This window comes from Centroberyx gerrardi, chromosome 10 (assembly GCF_048128805.1).
Source record: "Centroberyx gerrardi isolate f3 chromosome 10, fCenGer3.hap1.cur.20231027, whole genome shotgun sequence".
Taxonomy (NCBI): domain Eukaryota; kingdom Metazoa; phylum Chordata; class Actinopteri; order Beryciformes; family Berycidae; genus Centroberyx; species Centroberyx gerrardi.
Window position 1 is genome coordinate 10,074,769 of NC_136006.1, and position 13,905 is coordinate 10,088,673.

Genomic DNA, 13,905 nt, shown 5'->3' on the forward strand with positions numbered 1-13,905 from the left:
TACAGTGTTCCTACTGTACATGCTTTTGTCTTTCAATATTATTAGTTACGTTGTTGTTTTCTTCACACAGGTAGCCATGGGTGAACTATAACCTTCTCTAATCTGACTATCTCAGGCTTGACCGTCCACCCAAGCTTTAGCTAATATTTCCAATGAGTGTGAAGCCAAAAAGCCAAGCAACACGGGGTCGTAGTGCACCTGTCTACTCGTGTTTAGTGCTCACAGCTAAGGTCAAAGGTTGTTGAGGTCAGCTACTGGGCTTTACAGCAGTCAAACCAGCAGGAGTTAATTGCACCCCAACTGTGAAGCCTACCAATTATTTGCAGTCTTCTCTCAAGAAGATGGTGGGGCGGTGTAGACATTTATGTTATGATTTAGAGCAGGCCAATTTGGGCAATCAAATCATATGAGAGTTATTCAGGCTTGAGAGATTCTGTTTCACATGCTTGACTGTGGACTAGCATAAGACTATACTGCACTTTTCCCCCGACTTCACACAGCAGGAACCCTGTCTCTTCTCGGTTCATGCCTGTTCTAAGTGAATTTTCAAGAAATAGAAGAACTCTTGCAACAGAGGAACAGAGGAATTACTCTGACCTAATCAGCGCAAAAGCTCACACCATGCAGGCACTTCTTCGTCTACTATGAAGGTTTTTGAGGTAAATACATTTGGTACCCGTTGCTCCAGAAATGAATTAATCTCCTGAAAATTGTTTACCCCAAACAGTCAACTTAAACCCTGTGTACATACCAGGAACTTATTAGGATCAGCCCCTCCAGCTTGGCCGACAAAGACCCCAGCTCCAGCCTCCAGCTCCATCTCATCTGGTGACCTCTCAAAGCGCACCACCTTAGGGTCCGTGTCACAGTTGAGGTAGAAGGTCACCTTGTCATCCTGAACGGCGATGGAGAAACGAGTCCAGGTGTCCCTCAGCGAGGGCACAGGGAACCTGGCTGCCTCATACGACTCCTGTGAGTCGGGCTCTGTGTAGTAGAGGATGACGTTCTGCTTGCCGCCCTGCACGGCTGACAGTTTAACACCCACGTACATGATCTGCTGCGAGGCGTCTGTGACAGAGAAGATGACGCCGCCCCTGTCGGAGGTGGGCTGCAGATTGAAGATGAGCGAGAAGTCTCGGTAGAAGGGGCTGGGCAGGTGGGCGCGCGCCAGCTGGCCCGTGTTGGCATCAGGGCCGAAGACATAGCCGGGGCTGTTGTCGGGCCCGAAGATTTGGGTGATCTCGTCTGGAGGAGGATCCCCAATCAGCTGCAGGAGGGAGACTCCGTTCTCATCTAGGGAGGAACAGAGACAGGATGTGAGGTCATGAGACACAGGAAGTGCGGGTTAGAAGGAAGTGCGGGTTTGAAGGGAGGGCTGCATGGCATTAGACCAGGTTCTATTAGTTTGTTGGTGGGTGACTTGGTATGAATTTGTGTCTGATGGACGCAAGAACAACTGTCATCACTTTGTAGGGACTAGTATGGAAGGGAGAGGAAGACATAATTATTCCAAAAGTGTCCCAATTAAACCAATAGCATAATTGGTCAGTGATTTCTACCATTTTAAAATAATGTAAACATCCTGATGCATAAACCCAGAAATACTTCGCACTGCACCTGTCAATGAAATCCAAATATGACATCAAAGAAGAGAGCATTTACACAATTTTCATAGAATGTAAATATGGAAAGTTACAAAATGCTGCTTAAGCAAAATGCAAGCGTTCTTGAGAAGTTAGCAAAGGGTCACTGCTCAAGGGACCAAATACAAACAGGCCCCCTTTATATGTCCTGGACTAAAAACTGGAATGGGTTGTTAAATCTACCATAAATTTTGACATCCCCAAAAAAGGCAAAGAAGAGGTCATCTCCTGGGACTAACAAAAGCAGATCACTTTAGCAGACATTGTAAGGCTTGTAGTCCAGAGACCAGATCCCCCTTATAGCACATCCACCCCCAACTAAAGCGATGAATCCTTACTTGATAAAAGGGGAATTCCAAGGCAGACTTTGAATGATGGGATCTCTCTGATATTTCTGCGTGTTTCACCAATGACTCTGTGCATTTTTCTTGAGATCAAAGGACCAAGTCTGTGAGATCTATAAAGATATGGCTTGACAGTCGATTGATGCAGTTGATGCAGATGCAAGTCAGAGTAAATTAAGCAAAATGACAGCCACAGACTAACCGTTTCTATGGTTCCCAGAGTCAACAGGCTATTCTTTGTGATACGGTTAACTAAGTATCTGTGTCAAAACAACTTTAAGCTGAAATACGAGCTAAATCCGTGAGGAAAACTGCAAATCTAAATAAGATTCAAGTCTCATAACAAAATTTAATGAAAGGGTCTACAGCAGATGTGTCACAAGAGCTGAGAACAAGATGAAAACAGGCAAATCTGTAGCCACTGAATCTTTGTCACTGCCTCTAATTTATTTATTAAGCATAAACTCTGAAGAAGCGAATGCAGATGAGAGTGAATCAATGACAAAATGTTTCAACGCAAAACCCTAGGTAGAGAGTTGTACCAACAGTTGCACCAAGAGACCTTTTATATATATTGAGGCAATTCATCTACTTGATACAACTCATTATTTCAAATAACTAAATATCTTGCTCATCAACTCAAAGCATCTTATTCATTGGTCAAACTACTGCATGAAGAATAGGATAAAGTCATATGTACAGATGACATTCCCGAGTTAGTTACCCTAAAAAAAGAAAAGCGAAAGTCCACTTCTGTGACATCTGTTAAATGTCATTGCTCCAGGGCACATAAGGACCAACAGCTGGGTCCCCTGAATATCTTTGCTCATTCTTCCGTCACCCTGGGTGACTCTGGTGGGCTCAGCGCATAATAATTGGAGACATTTTGGAAATACAAGGAACACAAAGAGCAATGTGTACTATTCACCTCAAAACAGTCTTGTTTTCTAGATTCATAGTGGGGACATCTACTGTACTTGGGGCATTATCACACTAGCTTGAAACTTGGAGTAAACGTTCCTACTTTGGTCAACAAGAATATGTTTGATGATCACGGTAAAAATACAACAAAAATCACAAAATCATTGTTTTGGTACAATACTTGACATAGTTTCAGGTCCTTTGAAGAAACGCTTTGGGTTCCCACCTGATGACTAACATGTCAGCTTTATTTCTTGGTTCAAAGCCAAAGCCCCACTGCACTTTGAGTGCTGGAGATCAGTGGGTCGGCAGGTGGTTTTGTTGAAAGCTAAAACACGAGGTATTCAGCTGAACCCAAGGTCTGTGTGGCCTCTTGGTTGCCCACTGTAGAATCATGAAGTTTGAATATGCCGTATGCTCCCAGAGAACTTGAATCGAACTCGAATTGAAACAAGGCAGCAGCATTTGTGGAGGAAATGCTTTCCTCGACAAATGATGCAGTCCCCTTCTGGGCCAACGAATACCAAATATGTCACCTAGTGGTTGTCTATTGTGTGGAGTTGACATTACTGAAGAGGAGTCATCACTCAGTGGACTGCACCTTTTGAAATGCACTTATTTAACTATACAAGAAAATATATACCAAGCATTGATGGGGCATTTGTGTTCCCCATATTGGTTGACTATAAAAATGATGCAGTCACTCCTTAGGGGAAACCTTAAAAAAAAGTCTTAGGGGAAATTTTTTTCTTGTTTTTCAAGAATCTCAAAATAGTGGAAAATCCAATATGGCATGTTTTGGTGGTCCTAAAGGCAAATTTAAAGACCAAGTGTTGCTGGATATCTGCACCAAATCTCATGTCATTTGAATTTGTGGTGTGGGAGATATGACCGGGTATTAAAAAGTTTAACATAGACCCGCGATTATACTGTCCTACTTGTGCCAATCTATGTAATTTTGAAAATGCTGGAACGCAGTGGTGGGATACACAATTTACCCACGTTTCGTCAAAATGCAATCAGTGATGTCTTGGGTATAGCGTGTGACCCATGGAGGAAGAAGGGGACGATGTAGGGAGACAGTGGGTCCTTGACGGTTACATGGATGTCAGTGAACAATAAATTGTCATTTGCACCAGGCTCACCAGATGTTTACCCTGATAAAGTTGAGAATGAGAGACCCTGAGGGGCTCTTCAGTGGGCCTGTGTTCACAAGTCCGCACAAGCAACCATGCCCTGGCTCTCTCCCTTGTGTATCATCTACACCAGACCACTAATATGTTGAGTAAAGTCTCATGCTTTCAGTGCCACAGCTGACACGTGAGGTATCTATGATGTAGAAATATTCCATAATGGAGCGGATGCCAAATGCCTCTCTCTGCGATGAAATGTAATGATCTCACATTTTGCTCTGAATGGCAATGTTTGTACTTAACATTGGACTCCTTCAGTTCTCAGAAATATGTCATTTGATTTTCACAAGTTGACAGCTGCCTGCGAAAGATATTTGATTTGCATGTTGATTAATAAACTTGAAGGTCAGTAATAAGCTGGAATGTGGGATGCATCTTCCAAACAGAGGCCGGTTGTCTTTCGGATTATAGCATTCCTCCAAAGCTCGAATCGACGGGAAAGCTCGGCCTCACTCTCCTCTCCCCACCTCCATAATATCACCATCTCATTCCCCTGTGATTCAGTCATCTGATTCTCTGATGCATTCGCCAACCCTACGGCACATTTCCTATTCCCCCTCGCCCCGTCATGAAGAGGAGTCAACCTGTGTGTGTGTGTGAGAATGAGTGTGTGTGTGTGTGTGTGTGTGTTTCCAGCATTCCAACAGAAACCCCTCATTAGTGAAACAGCTCACCTATTACTTATGCCGAACAGATGTGCACTCTTTGGTCTGTGTTCAGAATTTACCAAAAGGCCTGACCATAGAAAATGAAAACATCAATATAAACCAGACCTAGATCAAACAGTATTTGCAAATAGTTTTTATTTTGACCTACTGAGACTGTGCTGATATGGTAGAGCCAGATTAAATCACAGAAAAGTATAGCAAATTGACTTGCAAATTGTCTAAATTTCTGATCCTCATTGTATTGTCTCATGTAGTAAACCCCATTAATCTGGTATGACAAGCAGGTTAAAATAAATGTTGAAAACATCTGCAAATATTATTTGGTCCAAGTCTGGTGTGAACACATTTTGCTGATGAATCTTTTTTTCACTTGACCATGGTGCAAGTAACTAGCCTCTATACTAAGTTATACACTTGTATTGACATACAACCAACACAGAGATTAATCTGAACATCTGACATCTGTAATAATATGCCAACTTTAAAGTAGGCAAGACAGGTTTCCAATTTCTTCCTATTGTGCTTGACCTGAAAATTAAATTCAGATCTAAAATAGAGGTCAGTAAATAAATTTAAAAAAAAGCTTGGAACTGAAAGGAAGACAATATCATTACTGGATCTACAAAGCAGCTGAAAAGGTTTGACCCGCTTTAGGCCTGCAAAGGAATGCTTTTGCTGATGTTTGTTGGATATGCTGGCATTGTCACTGAATGGCCGGCCAGTCATTCATTCTCATTTATCAAAAATAGTTGGGTGTACGGAGGGTTCACCATTAGCATTTTAAGAGCAATCTCAATTCAGCTTTTCCAAATAGCCTTTGTTAACCAATGACAGCTTAAACAGATTTCAAGGCCAATCGGGCAGAGAAAAGAACTGCTGGTGAATGGAGCGGCGCTGGGTTTATGGTCCTAGACCATTTACTGACCAGGAACTCAAATGCAGCACCTTTCCTTTTCCCATGTAACTTAAGCATTCCAAGACAGTGCACCAGACTTTGTGTCCCCCTGTTGATAAAGATGTATATACATTAGAAGACCATGTTTTATGATTATAGCTTACTTTGAGGCTCCAACGCGGGGGAGGCCCCAACTTTCTGAAGATAAGTGGGGGAAAGAAATGGGGAAGCGAGAGTTGGAGGAATAGTTTATAGGATCCCCCTTGTTTTTGGGCAGTATGGCATCCAGGACTCTCCATGGGAAAACATCTGAACATCTGGACAGCCCAGGAAAACTTTGTGGTTCCACTGACTACGCTCCGTCACCATTCAAAACATCCCTTGGGGCCTGCTGACAAGGGCAATGATCCCTGCTCTCACATTGCAAAAAGCTGGTCAGTGGTCTGGGCCTGTTCCTTTGAGTGTCAAAGTTCACTTCTGGACATACAGAAATTACTAACCCATGATTGTAAAAATGTCGACAATCTTAATGCCTTTGCAACATATGTCTTGCCTGAAGCTTCTCAGCACTAGACTGAACTGATTTACAAGTGAAGTAAGTTAAATTTGGTCACAAGATGATTTGAGGTTGTGACTGCTGTTGGCTTGTTTGGTCCTGTCTGTATTAACATAGAAAAAAACTAGTCTCTGTGGCCTCCAGATCTGTCTCTATCTGCTTATTGGGTCAAGAGGAGTCATTTGTGATGCTTATAATGTCAACTTTATGTCAAGTACTTGGCAGAATTTATTTTTGCTGGCAAAATACTATACAAGCTTTACAGCATGATTTATCAAGGGAGATTTGGACAAATGTGTCTGCCATACTGGCAGATGTAGTATGTATGATTTTAGTACAACAGCATTTTACACATAACTGGAAACAACATAATAGATAGATAGAATAGATAGATAACACCCAAAGAATTTACTTTTGGACGGGGATAGAGCTGATAATACAAATGTTAACTTCATTTTCAGACTTAATGCCATTAAATGATTAAATTCATTGATGATGTGGATAGGGTTCACTTCCTTCCTCCTATGACAAATATACTTCACCTTCCGGTGACCTTGGGACTGTATTTAAGCATTGATAAGATAGATGTACTTACAAACAGGTGCACTAGACACAAAACAGTGCCTTATTAACTTTATCTTATCCAAAAAGATATGGCACCGTGATTACTTTTCTAACTTACACCTTTTTGTAGTGTTTGATCTGTGATAAACCTACTGCTGTAAAGCCATACTAGATATATTTGTAAACTTTGTCTATAGCGCTATAGACAGAACTAGGTTCCATAGCAAAGTGTCTGTTTTAAAGTCACTAAACTGACAAATTAAACTTTACCTACAACCTTTTGAATAGCACATCTTATTGACATTACCACTGTCAATAAGATGATATCATGATCGACATTGTTCCTCTTTTTCCCCTACAAAGGGTATTCTGTCAACTTCTAGGCAATTTCTAGGCAACTTCTAGGCAACAAAGTTACCCTGATGATGTAGAATGGTCTGAATAAGACATCAAACTGAAAACCACATCACTGTCCAGGAAGGAGATTTCATCTAGGCTCACCCCGAAAACCTGAGCTGTAACTCCCAAACTGCAAAAAGGAAGATGGTTCTACCACAAGCTGTGCCTCTCTACTCTTTGAGGAAGAAGTAACATGATACTGTTCAAGTTGTCTACCTGTAATCTCTGCAGCACTTAAGCTGTTCTACAACACAAAGTGCAAGCACAGAACTTTTGAAGTGACATGCAGGATGTAAACCTAACCCTCACTGCATACCACAAACTTCATAAATATGTCCCTTTAGAAAAATAAACGAGGAAGAAAATGGTACTTCTGATATCCATGGGAAGTACTGAGGAAATGCTTCTAAATAGGTTTGCCAGGCCTTGAGGGACTCATCCAAAATACTGAGACAGCACTGCTCCCTTTCAGAAACTGTTAAAAATGTCTAAAGAGGGACACAATTTGGCCATGGCCCAGCTTGACACATCCCAGTGGTCCTGTATTGTGTTTTGCAACACTGGCTCATCAGTTCTTGTTTTTTTACCACTGCAACACAAACCAGTGGGGTCCAATGAGTTTCTGTGCCCATAATTGGAACCCTCCTGAGAGCCAACCCAAAATGACTCCCTGGCAAACTGCATGCAGGAGGACTGATGCCAGCTTTGGGCCTTCCTGTCATGAGATACAATATCAAACTCCACTCAATGGAGCCACGGTGCTGCTAATCAGTGTCAGACCTACAACAGTAAGAACCCCCAGGGAATTCAAGCCACAAAACGCTGACTAAATGCATACAGACCTTGTTCAGATACCACCAAAAGAGTAGTGTATTTTTTCGTTTAACAGGAAAACAACTTTCCCCCTTTTAGACCACCAGAGCAGTCCAAACGGGGACAGATTTGATTTCATTTCAATTAATTCAGTCTAATTTGACAGAGGGTAATGGAGCTTTGCATTTAAGCCGTAGTACTCCCTTCAAGAACTAACCTAAATAAATTGCTGTTGACCCCTAGATCATGATATCTATGACCACTCATCTTTAAAGGAAGAGACTGGTAACCATGGAAAAAAACAGAATTAAAAGGGGTATTGTACCCTAACTATCCTCTGTCGTACAACTGGGGTACCCCCCTTGGTAGAAATGATAGCATCTGGAAGATTTCTTACAAAGCACTCATGAACACACCAATATCTCTGCAATCACAGGCAGTAGCTCTCCCACATACACACATCTATGGGCTATATTCACATATTGCAGTGTATAAACCGTTTCATTGTATTCTTGCCTGCAAGAAACTAAAGTAAGCCACATGTCGGCGGCCCCTTGAGAGCATCCGCCCAAAATTCCAACTCAAAATGATGAAGGGAGTGTGATGAGAGATTCTTCCATGGCAGGCCATTGTAAAATGATGGAGGAGTGTGGTGGTATTAAGGCCAAGAGCAAAGGGGTGGATAGAGATAGGGTGCCCTCCTCCCACACACGAAGCCAACAGAACTTCAGATAGTGAAAAGTGTCTGATATAGTTTCCAAGACACTGCAGGGTTCTGATCGGTTTGGAAGCAATTTGGAAGGTTGGAGGACTTGTGTGTGTGCCTCTTAAAATAGCCTTAGATAAAGTTACGAGGGTAATAAACACAGGGAAACAGAGCATTTTTGGCTTTAGGGCAGACCTTTACAGGGCTGTGTGATACATTATCTCGGCTATTCAAGTGTGACCTCATTCGACTGAAAGCCGAAGCCCACCGACCTGTTAGCGGCGTTAACGATTTACCACCTCGAACACAGGGCGCTGCAGTTCAATGGACATTAAGCTTGAAACTAATGTCTCACTTCCAGAGACGTAAAGGCTGTATGTTGTGCCTGTTCCCTCTAATAGGAACCATATGAAGTTAGTAAGGCGATAGGCAACTTCCAAATCGCAATCAAAATGAAGCAAATCAGGAATTCTCAGGATTTTGAGGGCAGAGTATATACATCTAAAGTATCTGAGAGACCTCACAGAGAGGATAGCAACCCAATAACAGAGTGATTAGTTACATCAAGTCTATATCGTTTCAGGCTCTGTGTTCCATCTCAACCATCAATCTTTAGCAGTGTCCATATGTAGTTTCTTAAGAGGGCTGTATTTGAGTGAGTGATACCAGATGGTTTTGACTGAGGTGGCTTTCTGTCTAGCCAAGAATGATTTACAGTGACTGAAAGCAGAGACCTGTTACACCTTGAGGTTCTTCTGACAGGCAATACCAACCAGACATGCCTCAGTGGAGCACCAGCCTTTGGAGCAGCTACAGTACGAATGCTGCCCCAGGGAGTTTAAAGATGGTAACAGGAGCAGAGTCTTTGATTTGCCTAGGGTTTATTTGCAATGTCAGATTTGCACTGGCTAGCAGCCGGCACATATTTCTTGATGTTTTTGGGCTTTCCCTTACATGCCTCTGGAGCAGGTAAAGATTCACTTGCACCTGGGTCAAACAATGTCAAAATATGTCTTCGCTTTTCTGAGGTTTGCGACATAGGGAAATACAATAGGGGACAGTAAAAAATGAGAATAAAGGAAAGTATCTGAAAGTGATTTTAGTAAACTTTTCTGTGAGTTACAACTACCTGACACAATATGAACTGCCCTGGTGTAGAAAACCCCATTCTTCTGGTACACCAAACAGCTTAAAACAAATACAAAGACTTATTTGGACCCAGGACTGTCACTTAGTGCTAGAACCAGAGACATCTTGTCCACTCAAGATTGTCAATGGAGCAAGCTGTCAGAGAGATAGCAGAGCTGTAAAAAGACAGTCTTAAACTCCCAGTGATATGCCTTGAGAGTGGAGGGCAGGACACAGAAAGAAAGACAGAGATTAGACCGTACAGCAGCGCATGGTTTGAGCTACAATTTTGCCACAGAGACAGATTTACTCAATCACAAACTTAGATTTTCCATAGAACTAAATATTCTCAAATGAATGGACACTCACCACTAGCAACTATGGAAGTCATTGTCCCCACTGATTTTATTTAGTCATCAGTGGCAGGCATTCTACTTGCCAGCTGAAGTCCTGGAGAAGCTACTCAAGTGCGCAATGGTCCTAGTAAACAAAGATTGTCTTATTTCATTACACTACTGACCGATTTTCCTCTGGATTAAGACAACACTGTTTCGAATGTGAACTTGTTCCCCTCAAGTCATCTTTAAATTTATGTGGCAGCTATTGTGCAATTGTCTCTTTTCATCTAACCTTTTATCCTTTAACTACTTTTTAAATCACTAGTTCACTGGAATTTATATAGCCCCTCTGTTCCAACACTGCTATTCAAAAGCTCTGTGTTAGGCTGTCCTTTCAAACAACGAATTAACTGTCCTCTGTTAGAGATTTAATACCATATTCATTAAATGTGTTAGTACCTAAATGCATTTTTTGACAGAGAAGCATTATGATCACAGAGTTCATCGGCTAGTTAATTGTAATAAAATGTAACACAACTTGGAATAAACACATCACTTCACACCTCAGATCAGCAAAAAATAAGTACCTTGAATCATGAATAATTTCTTCTCCCTTTAAAGTTCAAATCTGTCACCTGAGTGCAGTAGCTTACTATGGCTGTATTACAAATACCACCCCACAGCAAACCACTGATGCAAACATGATTACTTCCCATGCGCTCAATGTAACATGACTACCTAATCTGTCCATTCATAGACAGACAAATGCACATCAAGCTGCCTGCAAGCCACTGTCAAAAGAAACGTGCAAATTTCCATTCCAAACTATCTATTACATGCACAAATGGTTTACAGTAGTCGGATTTCCATCCAAGTATTCTTATGCAAATTATGATATAGTAAATGAGAAGACTGAATAAACACATACTCAAACAGGAAATGTAGCTTCATTTTCTCTGCTTTCTTTTTGTCAGTTAAGAAATTCTGTGATAAATAGCAATGGAAACACATCAAAAAAATTATGATGTAGCTTGAAGACTCATTTTTCACAAGGATGTGTTTTCTGATGTAGCTACATTCTACATTTAGGAAGTTTATTTATTTGCTTCAAACCAGCTGATGGAAATACACCTAATTCAGTTGGACAGAAACGTATACAGTATATGACAGTTTGTTGATGCTAAGATTGCATTGCAGGATAGAATGAATAGGATTTACTAGAAATCTACACGCTTGTTTTGCCTAAACTTCTAACTAATTCAACTCATATAAATGCTCAATGCTACCTCTCTAAAGACTGGGAGAAGCAAATAGGAAAACCTATGGGGAAAATCAAAGAATCTGTTTAAGCTAACTACACTTGTCTAATATGATCAATGTGAACAATTTCAAGAGCAAAATGCTCCCCTTCCAACTTACAATATGTTGCTTAAAACGGCTCTAAGTACAACTTTATATTATCTTGAAAGATGTCATGAAATTTCATTTTGGTTGCTTGGTGTGCGTTATACATTTTTTAAAGTAAATAAAGCTTGGTTGATTTGGTAATAGAGCATGGAATCTACTGCTGTGTGTGTGTGTGTGTGTGTGTGTGTGTGTGTGTGTGTGTGTGTGTGTGTGTGTGTGTGTGTGTGTGTGTGTGTGTGTTACAGAGACCTAAGTAATGAGTCACATGCCAACCAAAGGACAGGGGAAACACAGAATGCAACATGCAACAAGTTGAGTCAGTAAATACTGTAAGGTACCATGCATGTTAGGTTTTAGCTCACAAACTTGAAACATGCTGATTTGTCTTCTAAGTCATCTTGCTGTGCAGGGGAACCAACATATAGTTAATAGCACTGACACCTTGCGCTGACTGGGACAAATGTCAAGGTATTGGGTGGCAAAACCAGACAAACTGGGGAGTGGGGATTTTCAAAACTGGTTCAAAATGAATTCCAAAGCTGGGATCCATTCTAACCAGTGATTACCTTTCTGGTTACTAACTGACAAGCACTGATACCCATCATCCTCCTCGTCTGGCAGAGTGTGGCACTCCACAGGGAGGCGGCCCTCATCCAGGAGCATCCAGCAACTGTCCTGCAAGACTTCGCAGAAACTCCGGCAAGGCAACGGCGGCGGCAGGCCCGGAGAGCCACACTTTGGCACCAGGAGCAGGCAGAAAAACCACTCCAAACTATGGTGGCACTGTGACCTCAACAGCCATGCCCACTCGCTCAAGTGCGCCTGGACTTCCTCCACACTGCTCTGGTTGAGGTAATTCGGCACAACAAAGCTTTCCCCACCCATGGAGGAGCAGAAAGGAAGAGTAGTATCTAGGAACAAGCAGCGTGGGGATTCGAGGACCACTGCTGGTTTAACTACTTGTGTTTGGTTTTCAACTGGTGTGTGGCTAGCTACAGCCATCTGTCTAGTTGCTTGGCTAGATACTTGATCAGTTACTGATGTTTGTGTTGCATCTGAGATGTGATCAGTGAAAGACGTTTGGCTGGTTGCCAGTGTCTGGCTAGTTGTTGATGGTTGGCTAGGCATTCGAGGTTGGATAGCTATTGGTATTGAGGTAGTGATTGGTATCTTGCTAGCTGCTTGTGGTTGGGTGGTTAACAACTTTTGGGTAGTAACTGGTGTCTGGCTCGTAGACAGTACCTGGCTAGTTAATGGTGCTTGGCTAGTCAGTAAGACTTGACTAGGAAAAAGTTCCTGGGTAGCTGGTGACTGGCTAGCTGGTGGCTGAGTAGTTTTCTCTACATGGTCTTCTGTAGGTGCCTGGAAAGTGGTCAAAGAGTTGTCTACAAATGGGGTTAGTAAATCACCTGAGACAGTGTATTCATGAGAATACTCCGTCAAGTTAAAATCAGTCGCATTCCAACTAGAGCTGCTGTTAATTTTTATACCACCTTTACTTTCTATCAACCCTCTATGGTCAGTGGGCATTACTGCTCCCTGTTGCCTTTCATGTGAAAACAAATCTGATTCAAATCCAGATCCTACGCTGGATTCAACGCCTGATGGAAATCCAGATTCAGAGTTAAATCCAGAGCCAGACCAAAGACCTGACCCAGAGCCTGATGCAAAGTCAGGCCCACGCCCAGAACCAGATCCCGGCAAATTCTCTTCCCCTGAAAACCTCAAATGATCAGATCCTCCAGAACCCATACCCTCTAGTGAAGATTTGCCATTACCAGGTTCACCTGCATGTGACGAACTCCGTGCTGTGCCCTTTTCTGACGTGCGTTCATTCTCCGGATGTGACATAGGCCTTACAGTGGTCAGTCCAGGTTCCTCCGTAGTCTGATCCCACGTCTGTACAAACTTTTGGATGCCATTCGCTACATCGATGATCTCTGACCCGACCCCTGCAATGTTCACTGACGGCTGTTCTCCACTACCTGTCAGACTGCCAGACCCCTCATGGTCCACTGTTGGGGCCAAAGTCGTGGAATCAGTCCAAGCCCAGAACCAAGCATCAGAACGGACCACCCACAGGACCAACAAAAACACAATTCCAAGCTGGATCCTCATTTTCGCCATCCTGTCAACTCTGAAGCACATCCACCCGCTTGATCAGGCTGCCAGAGTGAACTGTGACATGCCCACACTGCCACTTCACTCCTCACATGCACTCTCCTCCAACTCAACTGAGTCCCCACACAGACTCCACTAGGCAGAGAGGAAAAGTGAAGAGGAGTGCCCCATTCAAAAGAGTGAGGGGGGGCACAGGGGGAGGTGTCCTT

General features: G+C 42.5%; 1 protein-coding gene across 3 annotated transcripts in view; it reads right to left on the bottom strand.

The window, feature by feature from the left end:
• The window catches only part of col18a1a (collagen type XVIII alpha 1 chain a), an 85,345-nt gene that overhangs the window by 33,288 nt on the left and 38,152 nt on the right, over positions 1-13,905 (bottom strand). For 2 of the 3 annotated variants that reach the window (XM_078286130.1, XM_078286129.1), the window contains exons 1-2: positions 13,363-13,693; positions 752-1,293 (exon numbers count right to left, since the gene is read on the bottom strand). In XM_078286130.1, coding sequence (XP_078142256.1) covers positions 752-1,293; positions 13,363-13,693 — 873 coding nt within the window. Of the gene's footprint in view, positions 1-751; positions 1,294-13,362; positions 13,694-13,905 lie in introns of those variants that run through there. The other variant, XM_071897806.2, reaches the window with a different exon arrangement.